Source organism: Struthio camelus, chromosome 3, assembly GCF_040807025.1.
Source record: "Struthio camelus isolate bStrCam1 chromosome 3, bStrCam1.hap1, whole genome shotgun sequence".
NCBI lineage: Eukaryota > Metazoa > Chordata > Aves > Struthioniformes > Struthionidae > Struthio > Struthio camelus.
The window spans coordinates 81367508-81387085 of NC_090944.1; the positions used below are offsets into that span (position 1 = coordinate 81367508).

Consider the following 19578-nt stretch of genomic DNA (forward strand, 5'->3'; position numbering starts at 1 on the left):
AATGGATGGGTAAGGAAGTCTCTAATGCTTTTATTACTGACAAAGTACCCATAGCATCAAACTGTGGGCTTAGATTTGCTATCTGAGCTTCTCATGAGTGCTTCTTCACCTTGAGCAGTCCTAGGCAGTTCAGTAACCTTACACACTTGAAAAAGAGGTTGGCTAATACAGCTTTTGTAATGGCAGTGGCAGTACCAAGGCGGTATGCGCTTCAGCCCAGCTGGAGCTGGGTGAGACCATGTGGACTCAACAAGTACATGGACAATGTCTCCTTGCCGAGATGTTGGCTGACCAAAAGCTGAGTGTGGGCTGGTCTGCTGCCACAAGCCACAAACGAGCCTTTCATCCAGTGTCAGGTTTCCTCTCGAGCCTCTGGGCAAAAGTGAAACTGAAGGAAACATCCTCAAATTCCTGTAGCGACACAGTTGCATGTCATGTATATATTACATGTTCTGTATGAATAGAGCCATAATTATTTTTTGTAGAGAATAAATATTCCTTGTGCATATGAGGAGAACATGTAGGTGCTCTATTACGTGGGAAACTGCTGGGCTGTGTCCTGAAAAGCTTAAAGTCTTCTCTGGCATTAGAAATGTAACTTGTACCTCAATTAACATCACCATCTGGTCACAATAGTGTGATTGAATTGCTGAGTGGGAAACAGCTTTTAAAATGTTGTAACTTAGTGGGAAACAGCTTTTAAAATGTTGTAACTTAAACTTTGATTTAGTGTATTGCATAAAAGTGTGTATGATTTACATTTGATACATCCTCTTTTTCATTAGTGCCCTGCTATATGAACAAAAGTTCTTATGGTCCCTAAAGGTTGTGTGTTTCTGCTACCTGTGCTTCCTCATTGCTAACTCTTCCTCCTATCATTACGCATCCCAAATCATAGACATGCAGAATGTTTTACCATGGAGGGGACCTGGAGATCATTTAGTCTGATCTCCTGCTTAAAGCAGAGTTGACTTAGAGCAGGTTGTTCAGGGCTTTGTCCAGCTGAGCCTATGCTGGTATGTTGCAGTCTAGCTCTTTCCAATCGTTACTCAAAGTTTTCAAGTTAAAAAGTTTACTTCCCAAGTAAACTTCTTAAGTTTTTACATAAAAATTGCCTGCATAAATATATATTCCCTCATGTATTCTTGTGTCTATGCAATAATGTAATATATAAATCAAGTGTGTGGGGCAGTGAACTATTATTATGACCACACTTGTAGAAATATTTGAGTTAGTTGACTTTACATAAACACTTTGGCCTTAAAGCCATGGTGTGCAGTGACATGTACTGTGCAGCAGTCTAGTTACTAGCACTAATGTTTGAAGGGTCTTTCAGAGACACCATTGCCATCCCCTCAAGCAGTGGGGATGTCCTACCTTGGCCCCAAATGCTTACTTTAAAAATATTTTCTCAAAACAGTATTCCTCTATGAAAACAATACATACTAAAAGCAGTGAAACCAGTAATCTCTCCCTGCAAATAACTCACCCCAGTCTGAAGGTGGTGGGGAGCAACCTTTCCTCTGCCACCCAGTGGTTCTCGGTCTCTAGAGCAAAGACTGCTCATATTTGTTCATGGTCAAGTCTAACTTGGTGACAGCCAAGGCAGCAGTGCAGCTGGGGTTTCTCCTCTTCAAGGACTATTAAAGTCCTTGAATAAACTTCAATTTGTTCTCCTGCCTCACACTGAAGGTATGGAGACCATGCTGAGGGCAGGCGGCAGGAGCCCTGCTGCAGTCGAGCGAGGCAAGCCCAGGTATTGCCAGAGCACAGTCTTTGAGCAAGCTGCCCACTGAAACTTTGTGGAGAAGTAGAAAAGTGAGGAAACGTGGCCAAGAGGATCATATTTATTAAAGACCCAACACTACTTTGGACAGTACAGTTAAAGACTATTCAGAAGGCACAAGCAAAGTTCTACAGATACCTGAAATGCTTTTTTCTTTCCTCTTTTCTGTCCTCACCACTTTTCTTCCTGGGTCCTGTGTTGCTTTTAGCTGAGTTATGGTCCAGTTGGTTTAACATTCCACAGTTCCTGAAGCTTTGTCAGCTCTTGGATTTATAACCCACCCCAAGAAGCTCCTGGATTTGGTGTTCTTAACCCAATAGTGCGTCACAAAATTCCAGCTGCCAGCTGAGAAATGGAAAGTGTCCAGCTGACCCTTGTGTCTGACCCAGTCTTTTAAGCCAAGGACCAAAGGCAGTAGCAAGATATTTTGGAACCAAGACAGGATGTTAGTCTGCTGTTTCTTCCCTCCAAACACAAGCTGACTTCAAAAGAAATGTACTGATATAAAAGCTCTTATAGGCAATCGTGTGCAGCTCCTTGTGGCAATAGCCAGTGGGGGAAATAAATAAATCAATCCTTGGCTTAGTGGGGGCATGCTTAGTCCTTACTACGGCTCTGCCAATGGTTTTGGTAACTAAGGGAACCTAGGCAAGAGTCACAAGCCCAGCTCAGCAGTGGCAGCAGCTCAGCATGCTGCTGAGCACCCCTCCTTCCTTGGCAGAGTTGCGTTTGGTTGGAGGTGGGGACATAGCAACACTGAATGGCTTATGAAGAAAAAAAAAATAGTTGCTGTTTAAATAAACAGGATGATGGATAAAAAAGCACAATATTAAGTAATTAATGTAATTACTAATGAATTCAGACTTGAGACAAGCCACTCTCGCAAACTGAACATTAGTATGCATATGCACTTTATTTAGTCATTTATTATTTTTAATGTTCACAGCAACTGAAACTCTGGAATTTTTAGTTAGTTTAAAACAAAACATTGAAATAGTTCAATACCATCAGTTTTCTGTAGTTCAACAGTAGCATTAACAAAATATTCAGTCACTACAAAAAGCAGATCTAGTGATAACAAAGGACCGCATGGTTTTTAACATGTTTAGCAAGAGGAAGCTAAGCAAGGCAAGTAGCCTTCGAAAAGCTGCAGCTCTACAGTGTCACAACATTGCTCAAAGCAGATGCAAAGGCAGGAGTTTTAATTTTTAACCCTTTCTTATGAAGGCATTTTTACCTTAGAAGCAAGAGGCAGCTTAATGGTACATCATACTGCATGAATTTCAGCAGCTCAGGTGATGGCTACTAACTGAGTCCCTCTGGCTTATGAGACAGTAGCTGTAGGCCAGTGTGGAGTAGCTCTAACAAATCTTCTACTAAAACGCAAAATGAACTGAAATATAATAGCTCAAGATATTTTGCAGTCCGTTAACTAGGTGGGGTCGGGGGTAGCTAGAACAAAACAAAAGGTAGCTGTAATAATTCAAGGAAGGTTAGAATGACTCTATCAGAACAGCATCACAAATCCTGAGCACGTGACTGTAGAAAAATTACATGATGCTTGTCAACTCTGAACAACCTGAGCTAGACTGGTGCTTTAGGGAGAGACTGAAGGGTGAGAAAAGCAGTTCAAGCAGGCATGGCTTAAAGGGACAATAAGGTGACAAAAATATAGAAAGTATGTATGTGGGTATCAAGTGGCAGTCTGAAATGGCTTATTAAACCTGTTGCTCAAAGGAAGACAGTCGTGTACCTTAGGGAAGCATCACAGGTCAGCAGCTAGAGATATGTTTAGCATCCCATACCGCACGGAGATCAAATGCAAGGCACCTGTGGCCAAACCAGAGTGACCATGAGTGAGTAAAGAGTGGTTACAGTTTCCTTAATTTCTCTAGGCAAGATGGAGGGAAAACTCTTAAAAAAAAAAAAGATGACCACCACCAGTACTAGGAAAACTATGGCTGGAGACCACACTTACTTACTGTCTTCCAAACTTTTAGGTGGCCCTGTTACATTCTTAACAGAAACTATCATCGGAAATCTCTGTCCATGTCCACAGTCACTTAGAAAGCTGTACTTAACTTCTTATATCTTGCTTTCAATTTGTCTACCATAAGTTTTTCCCGCCTCAGTGTAATTAAAACAGCCGCAGTTTAGGCCATTATGAGCACTATCATCACCTTAATCAGGCTGAACCATCAGGTAGCTCTGATATTTTTTACACTTAAGTTTATCTTCACAGCAATCCCTACTGTGTTGGGGAACGAAGCTATGAATAGAATGGCTCTGAAATGCGGTCAACAGGCATTTCCGTGCTGCTCTAGGGAAGGCACAGGTAATTATTTTAACTGTCCCCAGTTTGTTCTTCTGTCCATAATTATAGCTTTGAGTTTATAAATAATGAAGCACGATTTTAAAAACCAAAACAAAACCCTCAGTTGTCCCAGGAATCATGTTGTAATCGAGTCTCCAAATGTGGCTGTGTAAAAGAGAACCAAAACTACATTGTGTAAGCCTATAACATACAGATGTGCGTAAGCGGAGCAAAGCGACAGGATGGAAAACGTCACCAGGAAAATAAACTCTCTCATCATTATTTCACTGCTTTTTACCTATAAAAACAATGGCCTATTGTCTTGATTAAACCTATTGTTCTGTTGCATTTTTTGTTATTGAAGGAACCAGCAGTTGGTCAGTGACAGTTTCCTGAGAAGGAGCAGCTTGAAAAGCTAAAAACAGTATCCTGTGCTTAAGGCTTCTTTTGCTACAAATTGAGGAAAAGTTATACTGGAAAATGTAAATCACTGTGGTAGATTAAAGCACATAGTTTAAAATTCAACTTGCTTAAACACCCCCACTTAAAAACACACTCCAGTTTTACAAGAAGAGTGGTTAAAAACTACTGAACGAAGCAGATCAAACATCTGTCCTGTAGCATCCTGGCTTCAGGAATGTTCCTCTTGTGTTACCAGGCGGTGTATCTCACCTGGGACAAGAAAGAAAATTGGTATGTCGGGAACCAGCACAGCAGGAGGCTTCATTAGCCCCGAACAGGAGTAAAGCAGGGCTTCAGGAGGAGCAATGCCCTGTCTGGACAAACACCTTCATCACAATAAGCACATCATCAGCAGGACAGTCTGTAACATATACTTTGGATAAACAGAGGTACCTACAGATACAAGGCAACTATGGCTTAAGTATTTCAAGAGATCTTTGCCCACCAAGAAAACAAGTTCCATATTAAAAACTTTCTGCAAAATGCACACATTGTTCTTTCTCCGCTTAGTATCGTCCTCGTTTGAAACTTGGCTCTTGCCCAAATGCAATCCAGAGCAACGCTTGATGATAACTCAAAAATGTGCAGTCAATCTGTGTGTAGTTTCAGCTCCTGAACACCAAGAGTTGAAGTGTATTTTTTTTGAGAGAAATAGGCTTGACCACACAGGATAATTGTGTTTACATAAGTTTTTAGATGACCAAAGATAAGAGAAATACTTCTGTTAACTCCTTTGAGAAAAGATAAAAACTTTAAGGTGAAAAATTTCACTTTTTTTTTCAATGTAATTTTATCCACAAAAAAACAAGTATAAGGCCTGGTAGAGATTTTTCTGCACTAAAGAGAAAATAAATTCGCTTGCATTTTTTTTTAACCTTACAGCTATATATCATCATTAAAAACTAGTTTGAACAAAGAGTAAACTTTTGCTCTTTGGTCTGTCTTGATATTCCTCCAGACACACATTACAGAAATATTTCAAATTCATTTTTCTCCCCTATTTGCAGGAAATAAGAAAGTTGCGTTTCTTATTTTCCAGGCTTCTGAAATGAGAAAGACAAAGAATTTGTAAGTTGAAACAAGATGCCTCTGCTTTCTTTAAAGAATTAAGACGACAAGCATTGCAACCTAAAACATACTTGTGATGTTTTAGCGAAACTGGCTATTTTTGCCTCAAACATGATAAACAAAAATGTTTTGTTACATCACATGCACCTTCCATTTATTATCTGTGTATCCCTACTTGGGAGGGAAACAAAGACCTGTACTCATGTTCCTGCATGATATGGGCTTTAGACTGTACATTGTTACAATAACTGCTACTGACCAAAGTCCTGATGTGCTATCCTGTGGCATGTCCACTAAAGTAAGAAAAGTCAGGGTTTTATTCCATCAGATCAACTGTATAACTGCAAAGAAAAAGACTTCAAAAAACTTCTGTCTGTATCCGAACGAATTAAGATGCAAACGTCTCGCAAAAAGTTTCCCTTTCTGAGACATGAATTTTGCCGTCCTTCCCTCAGGTGCTTCCTTATAGCCTTGAAGATGCTCACGTTACATTCAGAGGTCTGGGCTTCTTCTTGCAGTCCAAAATGCTCTGGGGGGGGGGGGGCAAAGTACCCATGCTTCCTGTCACAATCATTTTAGTGCTGTCTACTTCAAAGAAGGGAGAAGTGCGAAAACATATCTGAAATTGTGGACAGTCATGGCCTTGCCAGGTTGCAACCAAATGAGGAAAAACAAACAAACCAAAAAACTCTGGATACTCAAAGCACAACTGGCACAGGAAGAGTGGGCACCTGCTGCAGCTCTGATTAAATTAGAGGAATCCTTAGAGCCCCAAAGGGTATGTAGCAGACTTTACTTTTGCAGGGTGGGTCAGGTTCATATATTCACCTTACTGTGCAAATAGTACAACATTTTATTCTTATAGTTCTTCCTGCTGGAAGAACTGTCTCATTTCAAGTAATTCTTATTCTGGCTGGTGCTATCTACAGGTATCCCATAAGGAAGTGATTTCAACTTTCCTCTTACTGCATCGGCTGGGCAGTGGCTGGGCAGTTTAGGTCAAGCAGGATAATGATCAGTGATGAAGAACTAGCCAGGCTCCCTTCAGGTTCATTTCCAGATTTTTATATGCTTGGGTGTTTCTAATAAAAAACACAGCTCCAACAGAGAGAGTTTAATACTGTATGTACTAAGTATTAGCCATCTGTTGACAGAAAGAAAGAGCTGACTTAATTTTGGCTTGAAAGTTTTTGCTTGCTTTAGAGTATGTCCTAATGACCGGTACTCTGCAATTTTTTTTGTGAGAACTATCATCTGCTTTATTAACACTGTGAAGGGATGGGGGAAAACATCGACAGACTGGTGACATCAGTGTTTCAGCTCAATAAGAGCACCACACACTTCTAGCAGCAGGAACTTCTCTCCTTCTGTGTCTATTTGTTTCACAGGCCTCATGAAGTTATATATTGCAAAGAAGGATATAAACTGCTCATTAAAACAACTGCTCTCAGCTATGCATGTGTGTTTATAATGAACCATCTGCAGCTCTTGGACTAATCTCTGAATATTTTTCAATTACCACATCTTAAAGATTTGAGTCAGTTCTAATGAGTTGGCACAAACCGTATTACTAGAAATTTTACACTGTACACTAAAACCCTAAGAAAATAATTCAAATCCAACAGAAAACGTTCCCGAATCTGTCGTCAGAGAAACAAACCCACAAGTACCTCAAAGTGCAATATCAGCCACCGTGTGGTCTTAGTTTAATGATCTCACATGGGAAAGCAAACCCAGAGAACAAGGCTAAGCTTGCTCTAAATACTAATACTTAAAAGCAAGTTAGGAGTAAATGAGTATCATTTCTTTTTGGGTGACTAACAGGACTTGAGATTTCTTCAAACTGACTTTCTCCTATCGCCAGGAATGGTACAATTACAGAGCCAGCTCCTCAACGTGCCAAACTCACAGAGTTGGGAAAACCAAAAGGCATCGCCCGTTCAAACGGCTGGCCACCATTTGGCAAATGAGAAACCCACAGGATAAAGTGCACTTTATGAAACATTTCCTTAAACCCCTCATGGCGCCCTCAGTGAAACAAGGCCCATATAAACTGACAATCTTTTCTATACGTGTGCTGAAGATAAACGTCCTCCTCCAAACTGGAAAGGAAAATAAGGGCTGTTGACCAACCTGAATTTGGAGCTCACTCTCAAAACAATCCTTTCACTTGCTCGGTGATGGGGTCAAGGTCAATGTCATAGAAGCAAGGCCTCGTGGGCAGTCCTGGCATGGTGCTCATCTGGGGGAAAAATAAAACCAAGTTATCCACCTGCCTCTGTAAGTACACAATCGCTCCATGCATGTAAACCTGAGATTGAGAGAGAGGCTAGATTATTCATCGTGGACTCAGTTACAAATGTGATTCTTTTTTCTGTTAAAAATATCAGGCTCTGCACTTCAACTCCTTTTTATGTGTATGCTTCTAAAAGAGAAAATAAAAGCCACAAAATACAGGCTAGTACAATAAACTAAGAATAAACTCTAATAAAATTAAGACACTCTTATTTGTGAGACTTATTTGTGCTTCAGAATATCTATCCATTCTTTCTACTGGGAAATTCACACAGCAAAGGGCAAGGACATAACTGCCTGAATTCACCTGGCAATACAAATGCGTTAAACTGCAGACCTTTCCTAGTCAAAAATCAAAACATAGCAGCAGAATTAGTCACAATGCTTTCACAACTGATTGAACTCTTTCAGTTTGCTCCTGACATGAAACAATCAAACATACATGGATTATAGCTGAATCCTAATTCAGTAGTTAGAAATAGTAGGCTGAGATACAAAGCTCAAACAACCCAATTATCTCAAACGATACATAATTAAGACCCTGATCTAGCATAAAACTTCAGCGTTTGCGTACTTTTCAGCATGGGAATAGTCTCATGGATTTAAATTACACAGTTAACAACGGCTCTGCTCACATTGCCTATTATTTACAATTGGCATTTTAGCAGCAATAAAAAATACATGGGTGATTTAGAAATCTTGGGGTGCCGGTCCACTATATTTTAAGCCACTTTAAACCAGAGGTGCTGCACGTCCTCACCTCCCTACTTGAGCGCTCCCACTTTCTCCCTTGGGAAAGGGAGGCCTAGAGAGCAGGTTCAGCCTGATAAATTTATTTTTTGATTGGCTTCATTTTCTCTTGTTTCAGCACCTCGAGCCAGTTCTGCGGCTCTACTGCCAGCACTGGCACAGAGAAAAGGGTGTAAGTGTGGGGCAGGTTTAAGGCAGGACCAATCTGGATCAATGAAAACCACTGTGGATTCACACCCTAAGTCTCACTAAGATGACAGAAACCTTTAATATTGCACCTTACTCAAAAAAAATTCCAGGCAGTCTAAAAATAGCATTTGGGCTTCTGAACCTCATAAACACTTGGGATATTTTAACCTCAGAGGCAGAGGATGGCCCTATTGTATGAGGTCCTACAATAACACCCAAAGACGGGAAAGGCATTACAGCCTCTGGAAAGAAGACTGAAGTTTGGCATTAGCTCAACTCAGGGGGTAAGAGCCTTGAAGCATTAAAACTTCTTAAGTGAACAGTAGACTTGGAGGTCCAAAATTTTAGCTGTGGCAAGTCTGCAGAAGCCATTGAAGTTCTGACCCCAGGAGGTAACCCTTGTACCAAAAAAAGGAAAAAAAACCCAACCATGCTGGCTTGAGGACCAGAAACACTTCAGCCACAGTGACCTAAGAAAGGGGAGACTTCAGGGTACATTTTCATGCCACAACTGAGCTCTTATTTGCTGCTGAAAGGGGAAGGTGAAGGAGTGCTGTGCTCCCTCTGGGATGATCCTCCTTTGGAGCTCTGGCACAAACTTACTGCAAAAAAAGCTCATTCAGCACACTGAACCGATGAAAATATACATACACGCTTTAGCAGCTGATGAGTTAAATGGTGCAGCGAGATTACCGCGTGGCACTGGCCGGGAAGCAGCCAGTGTATGCCACGGTAGCTCTCGGCTCAGCACAGGGCATGTGGCCCGTGCTGCTCCCGTAACCCTCTCTCGGCCCCGGGGATGCAACTCTGCAATGACATGGCCAAGAGTGAGCAGCAACAGGCCTCAGAAAAAGAAGAAAAAAAACCCCACCACAAACCCAGCTGTTCCTCAGAGCCATATTTACAGGCCCCTCTCTGGCTGGAGCAGGCTGTATTTCTTTGTAAGCTGACCTTTTCTGCTGCATATTCAGTGATTTAGTTAGCATCGCCCTTACGCTTCAGCTTCACTCTGAAGTCCAGTGTAATGTTTTGCCAAGGGGATACAAAAGAAACTGTAATATCTCTTTTTCGCTGCCCTGCCTCACCCCAAAGTCCTGTTCATTCCAGAGAACTAACTCAACTCTGCCATTTCAGAAGTCAATCCCGTGCTTGGGATTGGGGGAAAAGGAGCTCAGAGAGCACGCTACTGATGCGGTCATCCGCCTTATTTCTGATCTGCTTCTGAGGAAAAACAATGCAACAAGCGCTTTCAGTGGACTCAGTATATTTCCTCTGTTTTTAAACTTAGCCCTTCCTGATCTTTTGTTATTGCACACAGTAGATTAAAAGACAAAGCTATCCGTCGGCATTAACCAAAACCCAAGCGTCATATGACATCGCTTTACTGACTGACTTTCGCTTGGCGTTTTAGCTAAGTACTAAAACATCTTGTTACTATTCTTTATCTATCGGCCACATTAGTTGGACTGCTAAATTACTGGAGTTACTGAATTATTTTCTGTCTCAGATTCGTCCCAGTTTGCAAGCTAGCTCTTGACAAGAAACTGCCTTAATGAATTCCATCTCACTGGGAGGGGCTGAACAAACTGCCAGAGACAACTTTCTCCGTGCTCTGGATGTGGCCACGCTACATCTCAAAGTGAACTCCCAGATTCCATGCTCCTTTTTCAGTGTATCTGCAAGCGTGGCCAGTCTTCATTCGCTTTTTATAAATACCCCTGTATAATACAAATAATCATCAGTTTAGGGGAAATTTTCTTTGATTTTTTTTAATGAAAAGTTAACAAAATTGTACGTGTACGTTTATTTTTATTTTCTATGTTTTATTTTATGAAGACCATAGGCCCAGCCCTACAGCCCAGTCCTATGGTAACTTCACCATATTAACTAATGGAAATCTCTTTTTCATTTAAGCAAATGGAATTTCAATAAAATGTGAATATCAAAACAGTTTATCACCAGTTCGGGGAATATAACTATTCTCATATTGAAAATATAAGCCAACACAAGGGAATGAGTTCACCTGAATTAAAATTACTGCTGCATAAAAAGAAGTACGAGGCAAAAAACCCACGAAGGACACACTTTGGGACTAATACCTATGCGAACTACAGAGTGAAAATAAAACACTTGGCATTTTCCCCAGGGCCTGGATTTCCAAATAGGAACTGTAAAGCCATGTAGATTTATGGTCATTTCTCTCTGCTCTCATTATTCGGACACACAGAGGTAAAATGCAACAGAATCTATCCTTCTTTTTCATTACTTCAAGGTCAATAGGAGGAGATGGCTGGCTGGCTGAGGAGATTACTACCAATTATTCCCCCAACAGCACTCTATTTCTTTCCTGCAGCTAAAAAGGCACAAGAGAAAAGATGGCTCAGCCAGCTGCAAGGCTGAATCAAGTCTTTCCGTGATGGACTTTCCACCCAGCTGCAGATTCACAATGATCCTGGCCCCTCGCACTGTTTTCTGCAATGCTGGTACCAGAAAAGCACACATGAAATTTGCAGTCGTACAGTAGACTAGATTGCAAGGCATCACACACCCTCCTCCATACACTGTACAGAGATCGGGGCAAGCCACCACTCTAATATAATGCCATTTTGGATATAATTTGGCAGCTGTGCAACACTACACAGTGCACAGCGAGAGAATAGAGCAGGATTAGAAGTAGTGAATGAGAATACATTATCTGCTTAAGATCACTAATTGAATTTTGGTAGCCAAAATAATCAGTTCTTCAAACTGACCAAAACTGTTGCTATCATATTTGTCTCGGGAGAAGGAATATATAAAGCACAAACTTTGCATCTTAAGATTTCATGCAGCTTATACGAATGTTTTATGCAGGAAAAAAAGAAGTTCTTTTATGAGGAATTCATCCAGCCGCTGGTCAAAACATGTCATGGATGAGTTCGTAGGAATTAGTTTTGTAGAAACTCACTAGAATCTATCATTTCCTTTATAAACTGTGCAACTGCCTACACATCCGTGAAAGCAGTTCCGCACCAGCAAGACCCCGTGGAAAATGCAATGTGTGTTTATTACTACGTCACTCTGTTTCATAGGAAAAAACAGCAAATCTTACAGTTAGCTATTCTGAGGATCATTCATGCTTCTGGAAATGCATAACCAGAGGAAGAAAAAATTTGATTTTAATTAAGAAAGTCTGAAGGCTACTGCTGTTTACACTAGGCATTTATGATCTTCCATACATGTCTAAACAAGAAACACTTCAGCAGCCTCCTGATAAAAGGAAGGTGCCAGCTATTCCTACAGACGCTGCACGAAAGTACTGTTCCCCAGCCTCCCCAAAAAGATATTTACAGTCACTGGAAGAGTGCCTAAGTTGAGCTTGACTGGCTGTCCGCTCCATGAGAAGCTGGAAAGGACAGCTGCAAATATTGCCCTGCATCACCCAGCACTGTGGTATTTAAGTTGGCAAAATACTGATGCTGGGCAGGTCCACGAGAGGTCATCTGTCGTGTCGATGATAGACACTACTCCTGAGGTGATGAGGTGGAAAATGTAAACTACCACTGATATCCACATCTTCAGTACTGGACATCACAGTTTCTAAGCAAGGATTACCTGGAGTTTTTCTGCAATTTTTATAAAGACCTTAAAAGGTTCTTGAGGACATATTTTGATTCCACTGGTGTTACTGAATCTAAACACCTTTCCTGTGTGTCTTTACTGAGTTGTATTAGTATGTCATTTTTGCCTGACAGTTCTATTCCATGTGTTGTTTTGTACACTTAATAATACCTTTCAAAGTCTGGGTCAAAAGCCTCAAACCTGCCACATTTCAAAATGTACTTCTTAGTCTCCTGGCAATGGAAGGCAGTGGTTTTACTCTTGCATTTTTTGATTTTCCCATAAACAAAATAATCTGAAGCTGCAGAGGATTATGTGCTAGTCAATGCAACTTAACTGGAGATTTATAGAAATGCTGGCCATCAGAGAATCCTACTTCCAAGCAGAGGCCTAGTAGTTTCATTTAAACTACAGTTACATGCTGACCTGTAATTTTAGTTGACCGCAAGGTCTATGCAACAGTTGTACAATCAAGCCCCAAGACTTTGCGAGTCAGGTTTGTCATGGCTTCCAAGAGGAACTATTTTGCTTAGCCTCCTTTTTTATTGTACAAATGCCTATCAGTGGTTGACATATCCTGCCTTTTACTTTCCATCTCTCTATCTATATATACACACACACACACGCATATATATATATATATATATATATATATGTACATATATAAATCCTTATAGGACCTGAGATGATGTTAACTAGATTAGCACAATTACATGATTTGTAAAACAGATGTCTTGAGAACTACATCCAACTCATGTTTAGTGTCTTTTTCAGCTATGAGACAAGATTTGTCTGTTTTACAAGCATAGCGTGATTTGTAAATGGAGAAAGAAAAACAGAGGAATCTGTACTTACACAAAAGTAGGGAAACCAGATGACTAGAGGATATGAAAAAAAATCTCTGAACCGCTTATTGAGTAAACCTCTATTCTGCGGTCATGGAGCTAATGTTGCATTTGATGGGGAATGCAGGTAACTCACATTATCTAATTGTATCCTTCTGTTAATTAAACAAGTTAAGATACCTCACAACCATTTGGAATATGAAATACTGCAGAAAACAGATGTTGTTTCTCAAGAGAATCTAGCAGACACGTGACTCTGGATAGCTTCTCAATAAAATCTGATGAGGTGAATTGCTTGTTCCACACTCCCTCAGCAACAGGAGAAAAAAACTCAAGAGGTTTATAAATAGCACCGCAAACCTGCATGCATTATGTTCAATATGTTAGCATTTGTTGGAATCTGGAAGCGTGGCATGAAGGAGCGACACTTAAGGGGCTGAATAATGTTTCTCAGTTTGAATTAGAGCTCTGAAAGATGGATCCACTGTCAGAAATTTGCTTCTCTGGAGTGCATCTGTCAGTCTCAACACACGTAAAGCTGAAAGGAAGAGCTTTCCTTCCTTCTGCTGCAGCAGTCCCTTGAGGTCTCAGACCCTGCATACATTTAGACACATTCCTAATCTCCAGTGCTGGATTACTTCCACTGACCGCTGTGGTGCTGGGCCCATGCTGGAAGTTGGCACCAGGGGAACCATAATTCATGGCATGGGACAGAGAGATCAAACAGTCCCATGACAACACCGCATGTTGGAGGAGTGAGCGCAGACTGCGCTGTATTGATATTACCGGGTGCCTTAAGGTCCCTGCACTTTCCCTTTTAAAACTACACTTGACAGCCTCTCCATGCAACGCAGTAGCAGGTAGGACTACACCACTCCAAAGCATGTTCCTGTGCAAACCTTTTAATGCAAGGTCACTTATTTCACCTTCAAACTGGGCTGTTCTACACTGCACAGAGTCACCCACTGTGCATGGAAAAGGGCACTTCGCAGGGCAGCAAGTGCACAGGAAACTAGGCAGCGTATCCCAGAAGTTTCCAGGATCACACTGTATTTTGTTCCAAAGAACCTGAAGATCTCCCCAATTTGCAGAGCTGGGGATCTGCGTAACCTCAGAAGCAGCTCAAGGAAATAGCAATTAAAAGAAAACAGTATTGTTTGGGTTAATTAAAAATAAAATAGACATGAAAGGGCTAAGACAAAATATACCTGGTATACTCTACACAAACAAACATCCATGTATATTAAGAGAGGGGAATGGTGCTACCTCACCATTAGGTGCTACATCTCACATTAGGAAAAGCAGATGCACAATGCAGGCAAATGGGGCCTCCTTGGAAAAGTATCAACATTTTAAAACAAACTAATAAATTCCAACTTGGAAATGGCATTAATTTCTAAAAATCTATTTTAATAACTATATAATGCTTAAGGATATATTACCTCATTATTTTTCATTGCCTGAAAATAACAAGGATTTATAAAAGCAGCTAGGCAACACATTTTAGTTAGGGTTTAAATAAAGGTTTACTGGTAAGTTTTTTATGAAGATTTGCCAAACCTGCTGGTAGTCAGAGGTCGTGGGAAGAGTGAAGGTCATATTTCCTTCTCAGGAAATGTTAACAAAAAAGGAGTCTTGTTGCAGGTTACAATGATCATAGTAAGATATTCAACAAATTAACAGCTCTCAGAAAGATCAAAATGTTTGAAAAGACGATCATCCTACTCCAGCATATGCTTTAGTGTTCCCTGCAAAAATCAGCTCTGTTTCACTGGCACATTGACTATTTTCAGGTGCAGAAGGTCATCTGGCATCAATTATTATATTATCATTTTCTCTTACTTGTTTGCACATTCTGGGCAATTGTCTTATTTTGCGGAAGCATTTACAACAACATGCATAGGCATTGTTCTCCTGTTATCAGCATCTGGATGAAGTTATAAAAGTACTGAATATTGATTACACAATCCTAATTGACCAGCTCTCCCTACTACCTTGCTGTGACGCACTCCAGTGAGGCAGAAGTAGCTTGTGCCCTATAATGTTCTCTGAGGGATTTCCAGGACCCCCACAACTTGCTCATCTTCTGCAGAAATAGTCTGAATCTGAAAGCAATCTTCTGGGCACCTTAAAGAAAGAACCCTAAACTGCACAGTGGTTCACATCTGTCTGATACAGGTTTTGGAGAGAGCTGAGGGTACCTATCCTAAAGAGAGTAGGGAGAAGAGGAATTGGTCAACGCCTGGTTGGCCAAGTTCTTAGTGAACTGGTCATTGTAACACTGGTAAGATTCAAATGTTGCTGTTAGTGATGTTTTGAGGCAATTAAGACCCAGAAGAGGCATTGCTCTAGATATTAAATAAAAAAAATTTAGGCACAGATGTAATCTGTAAGAGGATGAGCAAATTTCTTCCATTAAATAAAACATATTTATGAGTCACACATACCTCTGCAGTTCCTCTCAGCAGAATAACACAAGCATTTTCATCTGAGAAGTGACAAAACCATATTTGAAATAGAAGAAAACGTTCCCCCTATTAACAGTGTAATGGGGTCAACATTTTACAGTTTTACTTGAAAAATAATTCACTCTCTCTGAGGTAGCATGTGTTAGATGTGTTAGCTGTTCCACGTATTATTTCTTCGTACCGTCCACAACACATTAGGGTGTTTCACAGGGTATTCAGAGCTGTTTTCTGCCCTGGATAGTTCAATGGATAAACAAAATGCTACAAAAGGAAAGCTACAAAAAACAGAGGACATACAGGCAGAGAGGAAAACCAGAGTTACAAATATCAGGTGACTTGTTCCAAAACACTCCCCTCCACCCCAGCCTACTCAAATCCTTTTCCAGCAGTAATTGCTCCCTTGGCCAAGGCCTACATCCTGATTTTCCCTCCCTCCTCGGGCTTTCGACACAATCCCTGGCAGAGGACTCTCATGCTCTGTCTCTCACACACAATCACCCTCCTCAGCCAGGAGAAATTCTCTCCAGCTCACTCCTGATGTCAGAGGCTCTCAGGGCTGCTCCCATTCCTGACAAGCTGCCAGTACATCGGACTGCGCTGGAAACGCCTCTGAGGGAATAAATCTAGGGGATATTTTATAGAAAAGGGTTCCTGTCATATATTGATTCAACAACAGGAATGTCTCAAATATCTAGTGTCTGCAGGTGCATAATCATCTTGGTTTGTCCAATGCTTTGACCTCCTGGTGACCAGGACCAGATGGCGTGAGCAGGTCAGGTTCTGCTGGCAGCACAGAGGGTTGTGTGATATTCAGGAAGGAGAGGTCTGGGGTGGCCCCATCCCAACAATCTTGCTTTTGCTCAGCGACTGAGCACCCTTCATTTTCTCTGGAACCTGTTTATTTTGTACCAAAGACTTCTCTAGACGAGCCATCCCTCAATCACTGGGATCTAGTCCCCCTTTGGGCGCTTGCAAAAAAGCTATGTGATATGAGACTATGAATTCCCTTGCTGGACAGACAGTCTGACATGTTAACAGGTGAAAACAGAGAGCCTCGATGATAGCCCAGAAACTGAAAATGGTGGCAGCAACAGACTACGTAAAGCAAACGTGTGCTCAAAATGCAGCAAGTCTTACACTTCCCAGGAAATCAAACTAGGAAGAGCATCAGGAGCATTGTCCACTCATTTCAGTGACAAACTACAAGATGGAGAAATCCCAAGTTTGTATAATTGCCCCAAACGGAAGCATTTTTCAATTGCTGATATACTAGCCCTCTTGGTTTCCATTAACTAGATCCACTGACATCTGAGCAGGGAAATTTCCTCAAAAACACTGCATTAGGGAAAGAAGATGGAAGAACTGCTTCTGCAGAAAGTTATACATTAAAGGGGCTACAGCAGAGGATCACTTAAAAACACAGTTCTTTTTAATTGCTAAATCACCCAACTGGCTTGGTGTCATTAAATAATTTATACTAAGTGCCAGTGGTGATCTATATTATACCAAAAGATATGGGTATTATGGAAAATACCTGAAGTGACAGGGCACCTTTGGCAAGGGTGGGAGAGGAGCTGAAAAATATTTTGTTAATCCCATCTGAATAGATATGATATAGTTTTCAGTGCTTTAAACAACAAAACCTAGGATATACATTTCACAGCTGCAGCTCAACTTTCCAATCATTAGTTATCATAGGAGACACCCGAATAAAGAGTGTGGGGATGTATCTCCAAAAAATAGTCAACTGCAGGCATCAATAACTTCAGCCACTGCATCTCTGTGCCATCATAACGTATCAGCAAGAGCAGCTCTAACCTCATGTGGCTAGCTCAAGCTTCTATATCTACATCCCCAAATCACATGATGCTTGAACAAGTTATTTAAGTTATTTTCTCTTCGTAGCACTTAAGATGCTACGAAATTTCCTGTTTACTTCAGTTTATCTCAAAATAACCTATTACAAAAAAAGCACCTGACATTAGAAGTCTGGATAGAGCTGCTCTCTAAACATGCCATTTTCCCCGTCCTTCTCCAGGCAAATTACTGTTTTGGTGTCTTAATCAATGATGCAAACGGAAGGGAAATACTATCTTCTCAACTTTACCAAAGAATTTGAACTTTTCCTTTTGACTTGTTCCTAACTGAGAAGATCCAGAATGGATCCAGTTTGTCCGGACATGAGAACATTAAATTGTTAAGTTGTTAGACTCTGTGGGAAAAGGATGTTCTCCGTCACAAGTGCACTGCAGAGCTCCATCAGGATGCAACATTCAATACGGTGCATTCCCTAAAATCATGCCAGAATGTACAGCAATCCTCTTTGACAAGGAAGCAGCAAAGAGCAAACAATATTACTTAGATCAGCAATTTTCAACCTATAGTCCCACTTAGCAGCCCAAAAGGCTGCTAAGAAAAGCAAGCCTTGAATGACCTATACTGGAGCTCACGCTTCTGGATAACACAGAGGCCTATGAATGCTTAGAAAAATGCTGAAAACAATGACTTGGGTAATGGGGGTAAAGTTATAAAGAGAAAGGAGTGTTCAAGAACAGAGTTATAAAATATAGCATGACTGCACTCACATTTTGATGGATCTCTTGCTGTTACCTTTAGGTGTTTAAAAATCAAAAAATAAATAAAAAAGCCTGCAATCTCAGTGCCAAAAGGCAGATGGAGAGACTCACAGGAGCTATTAATAAATAGAAAAATAAAAAACCTTGTTTATATTATTTTGGCTTTAGTTTCTGTATTTAACTGGAGAGACATGTCACCATGTTTAATGACTATGGCATTTATAATATATCCAGTAATTAATTTTTTTGAAATTCTGATTCAAAATGTGTGATATTTAATATGTAATTAATATTATATAAGAAGTACTGAATAAATATAGGGCTGTAACAATTTCTCTGACCCTGATGGAAAAATGGCTTAGAAATAATTTTTCAGTCTCTGACATAGAAAAGTATTACTGTTTTTCTTCTGTGCTTAATGAATACAGTGACAGAGGAACAACAGGCTCTTCTATGCCTGTACCTTTTACTCATTTACTTTGAATCAAGATATATTTGTTCCTTTCTAGTCCACTAAGCAACAACGTTACTTATAGAAAGCACCTGAACAAAATGGAGTAGAAACCTAAAATTCTATCTAGTCTTTCTGAAAATTAATAGCCTAACTGAAATTAAGTCAAGGTACAAGGAATGCACAGGCGATGCACTGATGCCTTCAGAAGAACCAGCTTCTTTGCAAGTTTCCTGGACAGAAATAATAATGGTAAGGAGAAGAAACAAAAATTCTAGACATGAATGTGCGGCTTCTGTTACTGCACTACTGATTTTCAAAGTTGCTCTGAGTTAACATGCTGTTAGATAGATTTAATTTTCAAAGGACTATTGGCCAGAATTGTGTTAACTGCGGTGACAATTTTAATGCTACGAACTTGTATCTTATATAACTATTTTCAAACACTTTAAAATATGAATTAAATACATTAAATGCATCTGGGAAGCATATGAAATAAATTCTCCCTTTTGAAAGGAGGGATAAAAGACAGGAAAAGTGAAATGATTTGCCAAAAGTCACCAAAGGAGCTGAGGTGATGCCAGCTGTTTGAACTTGAAATTGATAAATCTGACTCCCATCTTAGGCTCATATAACCAAAACTCAAAAACATCTTTCTCTATTAAATGAAGATGTCTTCATATCAGTATTTTTAATGAAATAAAATCTCATCCATTTCTCATACTTTGCTCCTAAATACCCAGTTTTAACTTTTAATCACAGTTCCTACAGTAT

The 19578-nt window shown here is 40.3% G+C and overlaps 1 protein-coding gene across 4 annotated transcripts in view; it reads right to left on the reverse strand.

Annotated features, from left to right (window-relative positions):
- Positions 1 to 2666: 2666 nt before the first annotated feature.
- Positions 2667 to 19578, reverse strand: part of MTHFD1L (methylenetetrahydrofolate dehydrogenase (NADP+ dependent) 1 like) — a 158688-nt gene continuing 141776 nt past the window's right edge. For 2 of the 4 annotated variants that reach the window (XM_068938738.1, XM_068938736.1), the window contains 2 exons: positions 7764 to 7872; positions 2667 to 4772 (listed from right to left, as the gene is read on the reverse strand). In XM_068938738.1, coding sequence (XP_068794839.1) covers positions 7783 to 7872 — 90 coding nt within the window. In that variant the 3' untranslated portion in view covers positions 2667 to 4772; positions 7764 to 7782. Of the gene's footprint in view, positions 5606 to 7763; positions 7873 to 19578 lie in introns of all 4 variants that reach the window. The other 2 variants (XM_068938739.1, XM_068938737.1) reach the window with 1 other exon arrangement.